The following is a 17,741-nucleotide window of genomic DNA, read 5'->3' on the forward strand; positions in this document are numbered from 1 at the left end:
AATCATTAAGGGCAAGGTTGATAAAAGGCCAGAGTGGCCAATGGGCTTGGGAGCTTTTAGCCTAGAGAAGCAAAGACCTCAGACTTTCAGGGTTTCTCTTCCCCTTAATTTCCTGTTTTAGTTAGTGTTCTGGAAGAAGTTGCCTTAGGCTGAGCACCTAGGATGTTTTCTCAGGGCAGGTGCTTTCAGGACGTAGATTCTAGTGGTCAAATAAAAACATCCTAACAATTAGCCACAGGGCAGAAAAATGGAAGGCCTGGGCTCTTCCTGGGGAGCCACCTGGGAAGTTGGGTCTGGCCAGGTGACTATGGAGTTAGGCTCTGGGGGAACTGGTTGATGACAGCACTTTCTCTCTGCCAGGAAATGGAGCCAGAGCACAGACCAGCCTCCTCAGACCCTTGTTGTCCAGGATTCAGATGACACTGAAGTCACCTTGGAACCCCAGGAGGTCAGTGATGAAGAATATTTCTCTTCTGATCCCCTCATCACTGAGCTTACATAGGAGAGAGAGAGAGAGAGAGAGAGAGAGAGAGAGAGAGTGTGTGTGTGTGTGCATGCACGCACACTAGAGATAGAACACAGGGCCTTGGGCATGCTGAGCTTCTCTACCTCCAAGCTAAACTATTCATGATATTTTTCTTGCTTTGTAACCTGTTTTGTAAGGGTGGGGTTTGGTTTTTGTTTTGTTGGTAATGGGGATTGAACCCACCTACCACAGAGCTACACCTATAGTCCTTTTATTTTAAGACAGTCTAAGTTGTCAAGCTGGCCTTAGACTTGAAATCTTCCTGCAGCCTCCCACATCACTGGGATTACAGTCATGTAGCAATATGCCCAGCAAGATTTTGAGATAGGATCTTGCTGTGTTGCCCAGGTTGCCCTCAGACTCCTGGGCTCGTGATCCTCATCCTCAGCTTCCCAAGTAGCTGCTATACAGGTATGAGCCACTGTGCCCAGCCCAACCTGGGGTTTTTTCTTTTCCATTTAAAGCCAACACCTTTCTCTGGTCCATATCCTACATTCCTCCCATGTTCATCCATCTTTTCATCCTGCAAAGGGGAGATCTTTGCCCACCTGTTCTTCATAAGTCCTGCCCCAGCTGCACACCCCTTCCTCCCAGGCACTCTTCTCACTTAGGATGTTTTCCTAATGCTTAGGACTTTGGAGGCCCCTCTGCACATTTAGTGCTGCAGAGTGCAGATTTTACTTTACACTGTTGTGGGAGCCCAAGGAATTAGGCAGAGGAACCCTGCTCAGTCACTGCTACTGCCCTGATGAGATCAGTCAATGTCTGCCTGGCTGGCTTCAGACTGTGTGCAGAACACTGGCTCAGAGTCAAGAGGCAGAGTCCCAACTTTGTTGTTGCCATGAACTAGTTAACCCAGGTAGGTTTGTGACCCTGAATGTTCTAGATTACAGAATAACAGTAGTAAGTTATCAAGTCTAGTGCCAGTCCCTGGGCTGAAAATTTTAATCTCACCACAGCCAGTTGTCATTTTAGAGGCAAGGAAGTAAAGCTTGCAAAGGTTCAGTGAGGTCACAGCAGGTTCAGAGGCAAAGCCACCATCAAGCATCAAGACCACAGAGCTTCTTCCCTTGTCTGGGAGGTGGCATTTCAGAGACCCACTGCCTTTACTTTCAGATCCCTTTGTAGGTAGTGAAACTGACTTTCAATTCATGTTTGGTTCCTGAAGTGGGAGAAGCCAGACCCAGAACCATTTTCCTACTCCTCAACTAGTTGCTTATGTAGCTGTTTCCATGACTCTGGCCAGGAATAAGCAGGCTGGAGTCTGCCCTCTCTAGGCAGTCTCTAGAGTCCTTCCTGCTCACACCTCCTTTCAGGACCCCTGACTTGATCTGAAAGTCCCCAAGGGATGGATCACCTGATGACATGAGGATATCTTTCTGGGAAACCTGGTCTTAGGATTTAGCAGAAGATTGGGGCGAGGTGGGGAGTGTTTATTCACTTTACTAAACCTCAAAATCAAGGCATGTCCTAGCCTGCCAAAGAGTAGTAAGTAGGAGATCTTAAAGAAGGGTCAGCACCCAGGCAGAAGTGAGGCAGTGGCAGTGTGGAGCCTGACCGAAGCCATCTTCTCTGATTTCTCACTCAGGGATATACTGACCTGACCAGGACCATGCAGCAAGGCAGCAGCCACGACCTCCAGAACTCTGTGCACTGCCACACCAGGGAGCTTAGTTTTCCTCGGTGGAAACTACCAAATCCTGCCCCACAGCTTAAGGCCCCATCTTCTAAATGGGCACGGTTTCTTCTTTCACCTGGCAACAACTCACATGTGGACACGGAGGTGCCAAGACCATTGCAAAGGGGCTCTGGGCCAACCAGCCCAGCACAGGCTGAGCAAGGAACCCCTAGGACTGAGACTCCAAGGGAAGGCCATCCCAGCAAGCCCACCACCACTAGCCAGTGTCCTCAGGCCACACACATGCCCATGTCCAGGCCTGAGAGGCCCTGCGGGAAGACCCCTGAGCAGTCATGGGGCACAGGGCCTCCTCTGGTTCAGGGGGTAGAAAGGGCCCCACCTGTGCAACTATGTCATCTCTTTTCAACAGGGGAAGACTTTGATGATGATCTGTAAACTGTAGCATTTAGATTCATATGTTACATGTGCCCATTTTCTCTGGACCACTATGCCATAGAAACAGGATTCCTGAGGTGCTTTTAAAGGAGTATAATCTGAGAACAACCAAGGGTATACAATAAACATCCCTGTAAAACACATTTTCTCTCACTGGCAACCAATAAGACATCATCATCAATTAAGTGCTTGTACCATTTAATTATAGGTTGTTTACAAATCAGATAACAGGATGGCTACAAAGGAATTTTCTTACTTTAAAAGCAAATGACACATTTGGAAATGAAAGAACTAAAGCAGTTATGACACAGTACATTGAGCAGTACTCAATGAAAACCACAGCTCAGACCTCCCCTTCTGAGCCCATCTAGTCCCAAGCAGGAAACCCACAGGCCTGGCTGTTCCTCCTTCCTGGTACTCCTGCAGGAGCCTCCTCCATTTGCTTCCTGACAACTTTCTCATTTGTTGAAAAATCAAATAAATGTCAGTGTACTATTAATCATTTTTTAAAAAGAAAAAGCAGAAGGCAAGACATATTCTGAACTGCTGGTGTGATGCTGGCAGGGAGAGCAGGAGTATGCAGGCATGCCCTTGCCCTCCCCAGCCAGGGCAAGGCCTCGTAGAGGGGCAGCTGGTTCTGCTTCTCACACACTTGAAACTCTCCCTTCATGTCACTTGTCCCACTGCCCTGAATGACTTCATGCTTCTCCACCCATGGATTCTGGAAGAATGCTGAGAAACTGGCCCTTACAGAGGCCCTGCTGTTCTATGCTAATTCAATGCAACTATGAGACAAAAAAGAGAGTATGGGATAGAGACAAATGTTGTCACAATGGTGGTGGGTGTTTCGAATACTGGATAGTATCCAGAGCAGCCCCAATGTCGTAATTCTTGGTCTGTAGAAGCCTGGTGAGCCAACCGCCTTCATCAGAGAACCCCATGGACAGCATCTGGGAGAGCGACTCAATCAGCCGGGGGTCAGCCTCTGCCAAACACAATCCAGAAACCATAAGAGAACATCACTGAGCTCCACCTGGCCCAAGACACAGCAGCATCCTGACCTTCACCAGCAAGCACCCAATATCTTCTGAGTGCCAACCTTTCCATGGGATCCTTCGCTCCCAGGGACCCTCAGAGGGAAGGCCATCCCAGCAAGCCCACCACCACTAGCCAGTGTCCTCAGGCCACACACATGCCCATGTCCACGGGCTTGGCAAGTTTTTTCTCTAAAGGACCAGAGAGTAAACATTTTAGGCTTGCTTTTTTTAATTTAATTATTTTTAAGGCACTGGTGATTGAACTCTGGGGCACTTCTTTACCACTGAGCTATATCCCTAGCCCTTTGCTTAGGGTCTCACTAAATTGCTGAGGCTGGCCTCAAACTTTTGATCCTCCTGCCTCAGCCTTCTGAGTCACTGGGTTTATAGATGCACACCACCATACCCGACTTAGGCTTGCTTTGCAGGCTAGATAAGTGTCATCTCTCAATTCTGCCACTATAGCCAGATATGTAAACAAATGGGTATGGATGTCTTCCAATAAAACTACTGCCAGGTATGGTGGCACACACCTATAGTCAGAGCCACCAAGGAGACTAAGGCAGGAGGATCACTTGAGTCCAGGAGCTCAGGGCCAACACAGGCAACACAGTGAGACCCTATATCAAAACACACACAGACACACAAATACCCTTTATTTACAGACACTGAAATTTTAATCTCATTGTCAAACATCTTTTAACTTTCTCCCAACCATTTAAAAATGCAAAAATCATTCATATAGAGAACCATTTGCTATCCCTGTACTCTAAGGCAGAGAAGATACATATTAGAGCTCAAGAGTCAAATACGGCCTAGAGATAGTTTACTCAACATCAGTATGACAGGAGGAGTCATGGCTGGGCATCAGCTGCCTCTCTTACTCAGGGTCTTTCCTCTGCAATGCTACATTCCCCACCCTGCCCTGCTGCTTTCCACACTAAGCACTTCTCTGAGATCCCCCTATAGGGATCTTAGCAGTGACCCCATGAGATTACAGTGCAGACGGTCCACTTGAATAGTTCAGCGTAGTCAATGCCAAACCCAGTGTAGTCTTCTGATATCACATCTGCCCCCCACCCTTTTTGTGTTTCTGTTTTAGGACTGGTTGTCATTAGGTTGCTGAGGCTAGCCTCGAACTTGTATTCCTCCTGCCTCAGCCTCCCAAATAGCTGGGATTATCAGCATGTGTCATGGTACACACATCACATGTCTCTTAATTCCTGGTCTGGGTGTTAAGTTTTAGAAATTAACCAATTTAAAAAAAGAAATTACTATAATTAGCTTAGTGTATTGTCTCACTCAGGGTGGACAAGAGGACAAAACCAACTCCTACTTTTCTTTCATATCAATAAACAGACCCCAGAGTAGAAGCCATATCATTCTTTTGATTGTGTTGCTGAAATCAGGTGACAGGATGCTCTCAAAGAGAAAAGTAGGAAAACAAAACCTGAAATCACTTACCTGGTGGAAGATGTGGGTACAAGGCAGCTTCCTTCAGCCCTGTGGGTCCTTCCTGGGAAGGGTCCAGCGAGCTTGGCCCTTCTGATTCCGGCATCTGGAGAGATTGCAGTTCACCTGTAGATGGGTCCACTTCTTTTGAAGACAAATGAGTCCAATCCTCATCTCCTCCCGAACAGTTATCAGACTCCATCTGTTCCTGGAACATACCTCACCATGAGCACACAAAAGACATGTGACAGGCAAACCTGACCACACCACCAATTCTTGGAAGAGACCATGAGGTGGGGCCAGTTGTCTGCCTGTCAGGTTGGCAAGGAATTACAGGCAACAGTGGCCTACCTACAAAGCAGTAGTTTTTTTTTTTTTTTTTTTTCTTTTACAAAGTTCTAGCAGAAGGTTAAGAGAGTAAATTAATGCCACAAACACAACCCTGCAACAGTGATGGGGCCCTTCACGCTGTATAAGTGCTGGGGATGAGGCTGAGGGACAGGGGTAGAAAACACTAGGTCAACCACAGTTTCAGTTGGAAGGAAGGGAGCAGGCCTACCTCAGGCTGCCCCACGGACTCCAGGGCTATCTTTTTCATTTGCTCCGTCAGTGACTGCGCCATACCCTCGCCATTCCCATCTGGTTTATTAGGTTCAGAAGAGCAGCTGCTTGGCTGAGAGCTACACTTGTCTTCTGTGCTGGAACTTTCTGGGGAGACAGGTGTCAGGCGGCTTCTTTTCCCTCCATGCTCCACGTCAATATCAACTTCAATGCCTAACGACCAAGGAGGAAACAAAAGCTATGAAATCCCATTGACCTACCTGCAGATAAGATCTCAGTGTGTCGGGTAGGGTTTGGTTGTGTACTCCTGTAATCCAGGCAGCTCAGGAAGGATTCCAAGTTCAAGGCCAGCCTAGACAATTTAATGAGACCCCATCTCAAAATAAAAAATAGAAAAGATCTCAGTGTATTGGGACACTGTGGGCTTAGGAAACTTTCACCCCAGTAGTGTGTGAAGGCTGGGACTGTGGCCCTCGAGCCCATCTCAGGGACGGACTTGCTTCTTCCAATACTCTGGCTCCAAATCCTCTTGACTTCTAGAAACAGTCTTCTGACATCCACTATACTAGACCTTTCCCTTCTTTCAACTTAGTAAAACATTAACCTCAATTAACATTCAAGGTCAGCTACTAAGCCCAAAAGCCCACAGCAAGACCTTGTTTTTCCTAGGCAAGCAGGGCAATGGGCTACACAGCAGGCAGGGCCAGCCTCCGAGGACAGGGTGAGGGCCCAATACTACACGTGGTCAGAATGCCCCAGTCATGGTGCTAAAGATATGACACCTTACATCTGCACATAGCGACCTTGTGACAGGACAAATACAAAATCCAACTCTAGGATTCAGGTCTGGAAGGCAGGTAGACCATGCAAGCTCAATGTGCAGCCTATGAGGCTGGAAAACACAGTCAACCTGACTGCCTCTAGGTCAGGGCACTGATGGATGGAGGGCAGAATCACTATGCTATTTTTCAAATTAATTTAAATGTATATGAAAGGACAAAAAGCCCACAGCTTAGAGTCAAAACAGTTCTTTCCCAAAGGCTTACAGTAAAAGTTCCCTGCCTCCCCTAGACCACAGGCCCCATTCCATGCCCCAGAGACTCTGCAGCCCTTTCAACCCACACCACTCTGGACAGACTGCTCGAGTTCACATCTGTTTCTTACTCTCCATCGCTATTTCTCTCCCTTTCCCCTATGCTTTAAAAACCCAACTTTTGGTTAAAGTATGATCCAGTACTTGTGCCACTATATAAATATATTTTTTGCTAGGCCAAGGAGGCTTATTGCCTTGTTTTTGTTTTTTGTTGTTGTTGTTTCCCCCTCATTAACAATGCCACAATGCTAACTTTCATTTGCTAACTTTCCCCATGTTCTTCAACAGTCTATAGTTTTCTACATAGTTTAAAGCTATCAGAGGGGCTGGAGTTGTGGCTCAGTGGTAGAGCATTTGCCTAGCATGTGTGAGGCACTGTGTTCAATTTTCAGCACCACATACAAATAAATAAATAAATAAAATAAAGGTCCATTAACAACTTAAAAAAAAAATTTAAAAACAAAAAGCTATCAGATACACCACCAGTTCTGGATTTTTCCTTGGAGAACACCCCTGGAATAAGTACACCAGCCTCCTATTCTAGCCTGGACAGGCTGTTCTCTGGGCCAGGGCACAACTCCTACACAGACATCCTTCTCCTTCATCCTGAAGTGCCCTTTCTCTCTTCCCTTCCTGTGTGCCCCTGCTTTCTTTTCTTTTCGCTTTCTTTTTTTTTTTTTTTTTTTGCAGGATTGGGGATTGAATAAGAGCACTTTACCACTGACCTACATCCTCAACTCTTTATTTTTTTTTTAAGACAGGGTCCTGCTAAATTACTGAGTCTGGTCTTGAACTTGCCTACCTCAGCCTCCCAAATTGGTGGGATTATGGGATGTGCCATTCATTATGCTGGCTGATCATCTTATAAGAGTATGGAATTTGAGGTTGAAAATCATTTTAACTCAACATTTGAAATTCACTGATTCTTCCACTGTCTAGCCTCTTACACTGTGCTTTTTCTATTCCCAAGCTTTTATAGTAACCTGGAGTTCCAGGAGGCGTCTGTATTCCCAGGGTTCTGGCAATATTAAGTTTTGATGTGGGACTTTCCTCCAGAATCAATGGAATTACAAGCATGCGCCACCAAGCCTAGCTTGCTTTATACCTTTTTGCATGACGTCCTTACTGTTAGTTTAGAAGAATTTGGCTGAGGATATAGCTCACTGAACTTGTCTAGCACATGCAAGACCCTGGGTTCAATCCCCAATACTACTAAGAAAAAAAAGTATTTTCTCTTTGTTTCCTTCCAACTTTTCATTGTAAAAAGATTCAAGCCAACAAAAAAGTTGAAAGAATAATATAAGAACACTCATTCTCCATCTTTTTTATATGGGTGAAGGATGTGTATCTTCTATGAAAGGATCAGATTTCATTCATTATAAGAATGTTCCATAGTCTATGGCCTGCTGCCCCCAAAGTCTCAAAATGTGTTTATGATGAGGAAGGGCCCTGCTGCTTTGTATTCTAGATGTCAATGACTTCTGAGCACTGCTGCCTCAGTGCTATTCTCATTCAGCCGGCTCTCATGGACCTGCCAAAGGCAGGCCTTGCTGTTTACCTGAAAGTCACTGACACTGCACACACACTGCTTTCTGGGAGGTCACTGCTAACTCCTTCCCCTTTGGGGGCCTCTGCTCTAAGAACAGTCCCTTTAAGGCAGTTAATACTTGAGTGGTCCTACATTTAGCTCCTCAGACAAAGGAAAAGGAAAATACTCATGACTTTCAATATCTGAGTCCAAGCCGTTCCTTGATTCAAACCACCCAATCATGTTTTCTGGAAACTTTCCTTGATCTGTAGAGTTCCAGGCTCCTCCCTAGGTAGGAAAAACCAATTCCATCCACTTCAAAGACCTGCAAAGGCCTTTATCCTTCTTCCAAAAAAATCTCTGAACACTTCCATAAATTACTCCCAGATGTCCTGAGTAGGAATCCAAGTGAGTCCATCAGCACAGATGGGTCTCAGAGTGACCCAGGAAACCTCCAAAACACAGAGATCCCAACCCCATCAAGACCTACTTACCATGAACAAGGAGGGATAACAGCCAGGTGATCAGGCCAGGGTTCCCACCTGAACCTAGACTTGGTTTTGTAACTTCCCTCAGTGTCTTTTTTTTTTTTTTTTTCCTACTTAAGGACTTTGTTTTAATAGGGTTTCAGGTGAAGCTCAGTGAGTGTTTACCTAGCATATGCAAAGTTCTAGATTTAAAAAAATTCTTCCAGTGCTTGGGATCAAACCCTCACACATGCTAAGCAAGTGCTCTACACCAGGACTGCATCCCCAGCCCTTTTTATTTTAAAGATAGGGCGTAACAAAGTTGTGCGGGCTGGCCTCAAACTTGTGATCTTCCTGCCTCTATCTCTCAAATAGGTGAGATCAGACTAATAATAATAATTCTGTTAACAGTTTCCACCCACCAAAATATATATCCCAAAAAACCTTTGTTGGTGATTCTGGTGCTCACCAGGGCTTGAGAACCACTGCTCATTTACTCATCTTCCTGAGAAACTGTCTACAGTCCCTAAAAGCCCATTTTATGGATGAACATTCTTCAAACCTTAACTGCTATCTTTCAAACCATGACAATGTCCTAAGTGAGTGGCAGAGAGGGTCTACACACAGCTTATCTCCCAATTACAACCTGATTACTGTCCTACCATGTCCTTGTCCTTGGGAAGCATTAAGAATACCAATTCTAGGGCTGGGGTGTGGCTCAGCAGTTGTCTAGCATGTCCAAGGCCTTGGATTCCATTCCTCGCACACACACACAAAAAAAAAAAAAAACTAGCTGAGCATGATGATGTACACCTGTAACCCCAGCAACTCAGGAGGCTAAGGCAGGAGGATCCCAGTTTGAGGCCAGCCTAGGAAATTTAGCAAGACACCATCTCAAAAAATAAAAAGAGCTGGGGATGCAGTTCAGTGGTTCAGTATTCCTGGGTTCAATCCCCAGTACTAGAGAAATAAAAAAGAACGGCCTTGGGTTAGAGGAGATCTCAGCAACAGCCATAGGATGAAGTGGCTGGTAGGGTCTGGGCACCCCTCCAATCAGCATTCTTTCAGACTCTGGACAGGCTGCAGATGCAACAATCAGTTCTCTCTTTATCTGCAATCCTGAATCCATCAGAATCTCAAACTAGAAGTTGCCTGCTTCAGTCAATTCTCTTTGTCATAAGGCTTAGCCCCATAGTACCTACCTCCTGGCTCTAAAGGTACGTGGCAGGTGCTTCCAAAAGACTCAGGGGTGTTCCACAGAGCCCATACCCAGGATCAGGTCAGGCACTCTGGGAAGAGCACACTGTATTCACTCACCCCCACAGACCTACTAGTCTGTGCCCAGAAGTACCAGAACCTGGTGTCAACGAGCACCTGCCTCCATATCTCCCTTTTCCCCACACTAGCACTCAGGAAGCACCCAGGAAACGTTTGGGGTTTGCAAACAAAAAAGAAGAATAGATAAAAAGCATCTCAATTAAGTACTACCTAAATCCTCAAATTCAAATGCCAAAGCTCAGCTTATGGAAAATTCACACATTTGTTCCCCTAAAGGACAGAAAAGTTGAAAGCCAGCCCTTCAGCCAGAATTTGTTCACCCTCCGTATCAGGATTATCCCAGTGAAACAGTCACTAATCCACTTCACGTGGAAAGCTCAAGAATTTGTCAGGGTATTTGACCTTGATACACGCAGGGTACAAAGGTTGATGTGAGGTTGTTATAAAACCACGCCAGTAGATTGCCCATTCTCTGCAGCATTTCTGGTGAAAGCTGCACAAAGGCCACATGCACACTGAGTCATCAAACCATCAGCTGATCTCCAAGAGGGACAAGGAAGCTCACTTACCCAGAGGGCTGAGGGCAGCTGCCACACTCTCCCCTACATTCTTGAGGAAATTCACACTGGGATCCTCCGATGGACCAGAAGCTTTTGATTTACAAACAAAAATATCTTTAAGTTAATGCTTTTGATACCCTTATAGTTCCAGCACCTTCATGACAGGGTCCCTTATCATCCCAGGTAGTCTCCATCCTGGGACAACTTGTCCCAGCAGCCCACACTTGGCACTTTCTTCTCTTCCTCCCACTCTATGCTCCTCATGCCCACACAGGCCACATCCTGGGTCTCTCTGTCCTCTCTGACCCTGGTGTCCCATAACCCTGCAGGGGTTCACTACAATATAAATACTAACCATGTCCTAGATATGCAATTTGCTCAAAATCAAATATTCCCAAAGGATGAGATGAATCCAAGAACACAGTAAAAAAAATCAGAATGAAGCTAGAATCCCAAATTTTAGAATACAAAACTATTTCTAAGTTTTTAACTTTATGATTGTATTTTGTAGTATTGACTTTTCTGACACCTACCACAAAAAAAGCAAGTACATGTTAGAGATCCTGGGTCTGGGAGGGCCTCCCTGCCTATACCTGAAGGGCACCTCAAGAGGGCAGCCTGGTGGGGCAGGAAGGGACATGTAGGTGAAATTATTGGCCTTGGGCATTTAGGCACCTTAGTGTTCCTATTTCTGAAATGGAAATGATACTCGATTTCTACAGGACTCTTAGGATTAAATGACATTTGTGTCCCCACCGTGGGCACAGCAGGAATTCAGGACATGAGGGAAGACTTGGCTAAGGGTCCTGCAGCTCTGCTGGCACTTCCACAGTGCACATGGGCTGCCTGGCTACCCTCCTACCATTCAAAAGCCAGTTTAGATGCTAGCCTCACCTGATTCCGCCGTGGGGTGGGGGCGGGTATCTCCTGCTCGAGGAGGACGTGGGCTCCAGTTTCCTGGTGGGCCCATCTCCCAACCTGGCCATCCGAAATGCCCATGTTTCAACTTCCGGAGCCAGCGGCTATGAGAGAAGCCCTGGGGAGGAGTAAGCAAAGGGATATGGCAGTGAAGGGTCAGGAGCACAGGTTCCTATCACCCTGAACTCACCCCAGGACTACAGAGGGCCTACTTACCTCAGAATGGTGCCCAAAGGGGCTAGGGAATACAAGTTTGCTATGTTCCCTGTGCATGCCCTTCCCCTCACAGACACCACACAGGTCATAGTCTGGACACACACTACACTTGTAGCGAGTTCCCACCACAGGCCCGTTGCAACCGTCACAAATCACATTGGGGTGCACCATGCTGCGGGGTGCCTCCTGAGCACACGGGGGACGGTGGTCTCGCCGACACTCCTTCTTCTCTGCAGGCAGCAGGGAGAGAAAGAGCAGTTAGGGTGAGGCCCCCTGAAGGTCTCTCCTTCCATTGTTACTATAGGGCTGTCAAAGTCAGCAAGGTTCCACTCCAGCCTTGAGTCTATTCAGAATTCGGGTCTTCAGGTGACAGCAATAGAACAACATGAGAACCTACTAGGAGGTCCCCAGGCCCTGAGCCAATTAATGAGGCACATATGGTCCAGGCAGCAGAGGAACAGCCTTGCCTTTATCTTTGGCCTTGGACCTGACCAAAACCCCTAGACCCACAGCACCAGACTCTATTCCCTAGGGAGAATATGAACTCAAGAGAGGATCAGGTCAGATACACCATTTATGATGTCCCTGACTTAGACATCCTCAGGTTCCTTACCCCTTCTTTGGAGGAAAGCCAAGTCCTAATTTTACTCAGCAGGGAGCACCTGGTATTGGGCAGCACCCCAGAGCAGCCCTTACCTTTGATGTAGATGCGGAAGATGTCATCCTTCACATAGGACATGGCCATTGTCAGCTCCTCATCGCTGGAAAAGGCAACCAAGTCTCCATCCTCATCTAGATTTTTTAAAAGACAACACCTCAGGGGTGGAGATGTGGCTCAGTGGTAAATGCTTGCCTAGCAGGCATAAGGCCCTGGGTTCTATCCCCAACACCACAAAAAAACAAAACAAAACCAGCACATGAGCTCCCGGGCTTCTCAACTGGACATAAGTTGCTGAAATGTGCTGATGCCAGCGCTAAAGGGACACTATGGAGCTCTAAACTTCGAGTGGGGGGAAGTAAGGGCAAGAGGCAAGATTGCCCATTCTCTCTACCTGGACACTACCTGGACAGTTAAGTGCTCCAGCCTGGACCCTCGACACAGTTACATACAGAAGGCAGAACACATGTATACAGAAGCAGCAGCAATAGCTGTCTGCCTGCCATTCTGCCTCTAGGTCAGCTGACCCTTCAGAAAGATGCCACCTCAGCCCATATCTAACCAGGTCCAGGTCCATCTTCAATTGTGGGAGATCCCCTGTGCCCTGCTCTTGAATGGCCTTTCTTCAAAGGCCTTGGGCTTTAGGAATAGAAGAGATTACCCCATCCTCCCTGAACAAAGCTTTAAAAAAACAAGAAAGTAATGTTATGTCATGGTAAGTACTTCTATGGCCTTGTGCTTGCGAGGCAAGCACTCTCCTCCCACCTGAGCTATATCCCCAGTCCTCAAATGATTTTAAGACATCATCATACAGGCCAAACCACAGAATATTTCTGCAGGCTTGGGTGGGTATGGGGATGCACACCTGTAGTCCCAGCTATTAAAGGGGCTGGGACAAGAGGATTACTCAAACCCAGGAGTTGAAGACCAGACTATGCAACAGTGAGATCCACCACCTAAAAAGACTAGGTTTACACCTGTAGGTTGAGCCAGGCCTATAAGCCCTAGACAATATCTACCCCTGAGAACAGGGGCAGCCCCAAAAGATGGAAACAACCCAAATGCCAACCAACAAAAGACCAGATACACAAAATGTGGTATATCAACACAATGGGATATTATTCAGCCACAAAAAGAACTAAAATACTGATGTATCCTGTAACTGTGAACTTTTGGGAGGGGTGCTAGGGATTGAACTCAGGGACACTTTACCCTTGACCTAAATCCCCAGCCCTTTTTTTTTCATTTTTTATTTTGAGACAGGGCCTAGTCGCTGAGACTGTCCTTGAACTTGGTATCCTCCTGCCTCAGCCTCCCAAGTTGCTGGGATTACAGAAGTGGGCCAGGGCCCTGGCTCAGTGATTACATTTTGCCAAGTGAAAGACATCTTTACAAGACTCCATTTTAAGACTTCATTTATATAAAATGTCCAGAGCAGGGAAATGAATAAAGCAGATTAGTGGTTGCCTGGAGCTGGGAAAGATGGGATGATGGGGGACGACAAATAAAAGATATGGAGTTTTTAAGGTAATGAAGTTTCTAAAATTGATTTTAATGATGGCTCCACAAACCTGCACTCTAAAAAAAAAAAAAAAAGACAACTCGTAGAATCATACACTTTAAATGGGTGAGTGGAATCGTATATAAGTTATAACTCAATAAATCATCAACAGAAAAAATTAAAAAAAAAAACAAAAAACAGAAAGGGGCCTGGCAAGTACAGCCCTTCCGAGGGAGGTTCCAGCACCGACCCCGCCCAGGGGCGGGCCTTGGTCTGCCTCTCTCCCAGCTTCAACAACATTCCCTAACCCCACCCCCCCACCCCCGTAGCCATCGACCACACACAAGAAACTGAGTTAGCTTGAGGGTTTCTCAAGACGTTTTGATCTCCTCTCACTCTCCAGTCAGTATCAAACCTGGCCGCGGGCGTTATGCGATCGGCCCGGGATCTCTCTCCCATCGCCATCCAGGAGCCCACAGGCCAGGTCGCACTACCCTGAGTTCCTCGCACCCCCACGCCTGTTTACCCTCAAAACTCCGCCCTTCCTCCACGTCTACTCAGCCCTCAGTCTTCTGGGGTATTATCTGAACCCACCACCTGGCGTTAGCAGGACCAGACTCGGCAGCGAGATGTCAGTGTAACCTGAGTGTCTGCCTGACCACCCTGTCCCCACGGGGAGCCAGAGAGGACGCCCCAGCGCGTCCTTGCCAAGATCTGCAACATCATGGCGGGGGGAGGGGTGGCACCTTGCGCCCCCAGGCCTTAGAGCCCCGCCGGGAGAACCTGACCTCACCCAGCCCCAGAAAGGGTGGGCACCGAACTTTAGTTACCAGGCTGGCACCCGAAGCCCAACTGGCGACCCACGCAGGCCACCGCCCATCCAATGAGTGCCCAAGGCAGTCCTCCGCCAAGGCCCAGTACGCATCGACAAGAAGGAAGAGGGTAGCCACCCCGGCCCCCGCCTACGTCACCGCCCCTCGGTCCACTCACCGCGGTAGTGTGCCTGGAAGCCGCCCGGACGCAGCGCCGGGAACAAGGCGGCCACCCGGCTCAGCAACCGCTCGCAGGGCCCTGGGCCAGCAGCGGCCTCGGCTTCCGCCTCGGGCTCGGGGCTGAAGCAGAAGCTGAAGCGACGGATCTCGCGCGCTGCTTCCTCCTTGCCCAAAAGGTAGGCCTTCACGGTGAGCGACGCCATAACCGCAACCCTAGAAGCAGGAACTCAGCTGGGTTGCGACGGTCTCCAGCGCGCGTCATTTATAGAAAACGCGGGAGGCCACGCCCCTCTCGACCTCCTGGGGTGGGGCTTCTGTGCGTCTGACTCCGCCCCTCACAGTCTGGGCCGCTGCGCGTGAGCCGCCCTACCAGGGCCCCTGAGCTTGGTTTCCTATCTCTTTGCTGTCACCCCCTCCGGATCTCCCGTGCCCCCTCATTACCAGCCCTTCTCCTCACTACCCCAAATGCATGGGAAACCCCAAGAGTCTGTCCCTGGTCCCTATACCTGGGTGAAGAGATTGCCTGGAGTCCTGTCCCATGCCTCTCCCAGGTTTGGGCCTGGCAGTGACTCAGCAGTGTAATCCCCAGGCTTAAGGGGAGGCCCGGGGCAGAGGGTAGGAGGACATAAAGAGACTGGATACCAGGAGGTTCGTAGGCCGCACAATGGGCACAGCACAACTGGCCCCTAGAGTGTTCTCCCTACCCTCCAGTGTTGGGTGTCTGAGGAGGCAGCCCACTACGCAGCCCCACACCATCTTCCATGACCATCCCCTAAATGGGTTAAGGGACAGACCTCAATTCAGACCTGAGCACCAGAGAAGTTCCCTAGTTAATAATGGTGGGTTTGAGAGATACTGAGGGTTAAATGTTGGTGATTCCCCGCACCCACTGCTGGAGGGCCAGATAGAGCTTCTTGGAGCATCAGTGATTACCAGGTATTCAGTATAGCCCAAGACTTTCAGACTCTATTTGGAAGCACTGGGTTCAACCAGCAAGTATGGGGTCTCAGGTAGCCAGTAGCCCTCCAGCTAGGACCTAGCAAACGCTGCTTTATGTGACCAGTTTGCAAGGACCGGAGAAAGGAGGTGTGTATGAGGGGGTGGCGGGTGCGTGGAAGGATGTGGGCAGAAAAGGAATGGCAGCCTAGGAAGTCCTGTGTGTAGGAGGTCAGACCTGCTGGGTCAAATTCATGCCTTTTCAGGGTTGGGTTTGTGGGACCAGAAAAAAATTCCAGGGTTGGGAAAACCCAACGACCAAAGAAGGTTATTCTGGTGTGAAGGTGATTTACCTGTGTGAGTACAGCTGGGACTTAGCCACAGGTTTGACTGCTCTTGCCCAGAAGGCTCCAGAGTGGGCAAGAATTTGCACCCATGCTCAAAGAAGCCTTGTAGGGAGGATTGTCCCTTCTCTGGTCTCTCCTGCATCTAGCTGTGAATCTGGAAAAATACCTCTCAGCCTGCTGTACCCACTACCCTGCAGATAGGATCAAGGGACAGGGAAGTGGCATACTGAGCTGAGGCTGAGGCCTTAAGACAGGTGCCTGCCAACCATGACTCAGCAGCCCAGAAGCTTAACAGCCTCAAAACCTTAAGTAGGCTGGGCTTCCTGCCCCAGCCCCTAACTTGAGCCCCTCAATCTGAGTGGGTGGGATACACCAGGAAAGTCCTCTGGCTCCATGGAACCTGGCTTTCAAAAAGGACTCAAGGGGTCTTCTGTCAGAACAAGCAGAGTGAGGACTCCTTTGCTTTTTTACCATTTGGGACCATGGTGGGGTTTCAAGGAGGGGTGGAGAGGCTCAGGGAGAAGGGGTGTCTGGAAATGGGGTCCTGGGAAACTGGCTTAGAGACCCCTGCCCCTTGGGATCCCCTCAGCTCAGGCCCTTCCCAGCATGCCCCGCTGCTTAGAACATTCCCCACGGAGCTCTCTCCTCCGGACTCCAGCAGCCAGAAGATAAACAAGGCAGCACTAGGGGAACCCCCTGGCAGGGGCCCTCTCTGCCTGCCCTGCGGTCAGGTGGCCTTTCGGAATGAGTCAGTGTCCCATGACCACGGTCATAACAGGGGGATCCCCGGCCTCTGCCACCCATCTCAATGACAGTAGGCAGGAGTGGGAAAGGGACCTGGGGGGTTAGTTGGAAGACCCCAGAGGAAGGTGAGTTCTCAGTGACCAAGACTGCCCCAGACAATCAAACTTGATCCGACTGTCGTCTGACTTCTTTTCCATTCCTGGGATGGGATGTAGGGAATCCTCCACCCCAACCTCCTCTGTGCCCTCTGGCCTGTAGAGCATGCATAGACACCTAAGAAAGTAGGAAAGGGAGAAGCCTGGCACACGGGTCAGGCAACATGCTATTGACACAGGTCAGCACTGCCATCTTTGGGGCAGGTGAACAGTCTCATCTTTCTTCATCTTTTATGCCAGGAAATGTTCTGAATAGTTTACGTGTTAATTCACCTGCTCCCAAGAGATAAAACCATGTGATTAGTTCTGGCCAATGACCTGAACAACTACAGGCCAGAACATTTATTTATTTATCAATGCCAAGCCTTCTAGACCTTCTTTCCCTTTGTCAGGGAAGCCTGTAATGTTCAGGCTAGTCCTGTAACCTGGGCAGCAAAGGCCCCCAGGGGCCCCTAGATGGATATAAAACTTTGAGAAGTATAACTTAATAACTTTATTAAGACAAAAATTTCGGGTTGTTACAGCAGTATAAGCAGGCCTATCCTACCTAATTGTTACTCTTATTTTGCTCCCAAGCAAATGGGTATAGAAAAGATCAAGTAACTTGTCCAAGATCACACATCCTATAAGTGGTGGAGGCACTTGACAGGGTGTCTCCCTAGTTCATGCTCCTGACCTCAATGATACACAATCTTCAA

The 17,741-nt window shown here is 48.2% G+C and overlaps 2 protein-coding genes across 4 annotated transcripts in view; one reads left to right on the plus strand and one right to left on the minus strand.

Annotated features, from left to right (window-relative positions):
• Nucleotides 1-5,402, plus strand: part of Mrnip (MRN complex interacting protein) — a 24,874-nt gene extending 19,472 nt beyond the window's left edge. The window contains exons 6-8 of one of the 3 annotated variants that reach the window (XM_047555137.1): nucleotides 361-448; nucleotides 875-937; nucleotides 2,115-2,247. In XM_047555137.1, coding sequence (XP_047411093.1) covers nucleotides 361-448; nucleotides 875-901 — 115 coding nt within the window. In that variant the 3' untranslated portion in view covers nucleotides 902-937; nucleotides 2,115-2,247. Of the gene's footprint in view, nucleotides 1-360; nucleotides 449-874; nucleotides 938-2,114 lie in introns of all 3 variants that reach the window. The other 2 variants (XM_047555134.1, XM_047555136.1) reach the window with 2 other exon arrangements.
• Nucleotides 2,784-15,104, minus strand: Sqstm1 (sequestosome 1). Its single transcript, XM_047555133.1, has 8 exons — nucleotides 14,860-15,104; nucleotides 12,407-12,502; nucleotides 11,711-11,940; nucleotides 11,471-11,612; nucleotides 10,586-10,666; nucleotides 5,649-5,863; nucleotides 5,102-5,297; nucleotides 2,784-3,585 (listed from the first exon to the last, which is right to left on the minus strand). Exons 1-8 carry the CDS (start codon nucleotides 15,062-15,064, stop codon nucleotides 3,428-3,430), a joined length of 1,323 nt encoding a protein of 440 aa, XP_047411089.1. The 5' UTR covers nucleotides 15,065-15,104; the 3' UTR covers nucleotides 2,784-3,427.
• Nucleotides 15,105-17,741: the final 2,637 nt, after the last annotated feature.

Source organism: Sciurus carolinensis, chromosome 6 (assembly GCF_902686445.1).
Source record: "Sciurus carolinensis chromosome 6, mSciCar1.2, whole genome shotgun sequence".
NCBI lineage: Eukaryota > Metazoa > Chordata > Mammalia > Rodentia > Sciuridae > Sciurus > Sciurus carolinensis.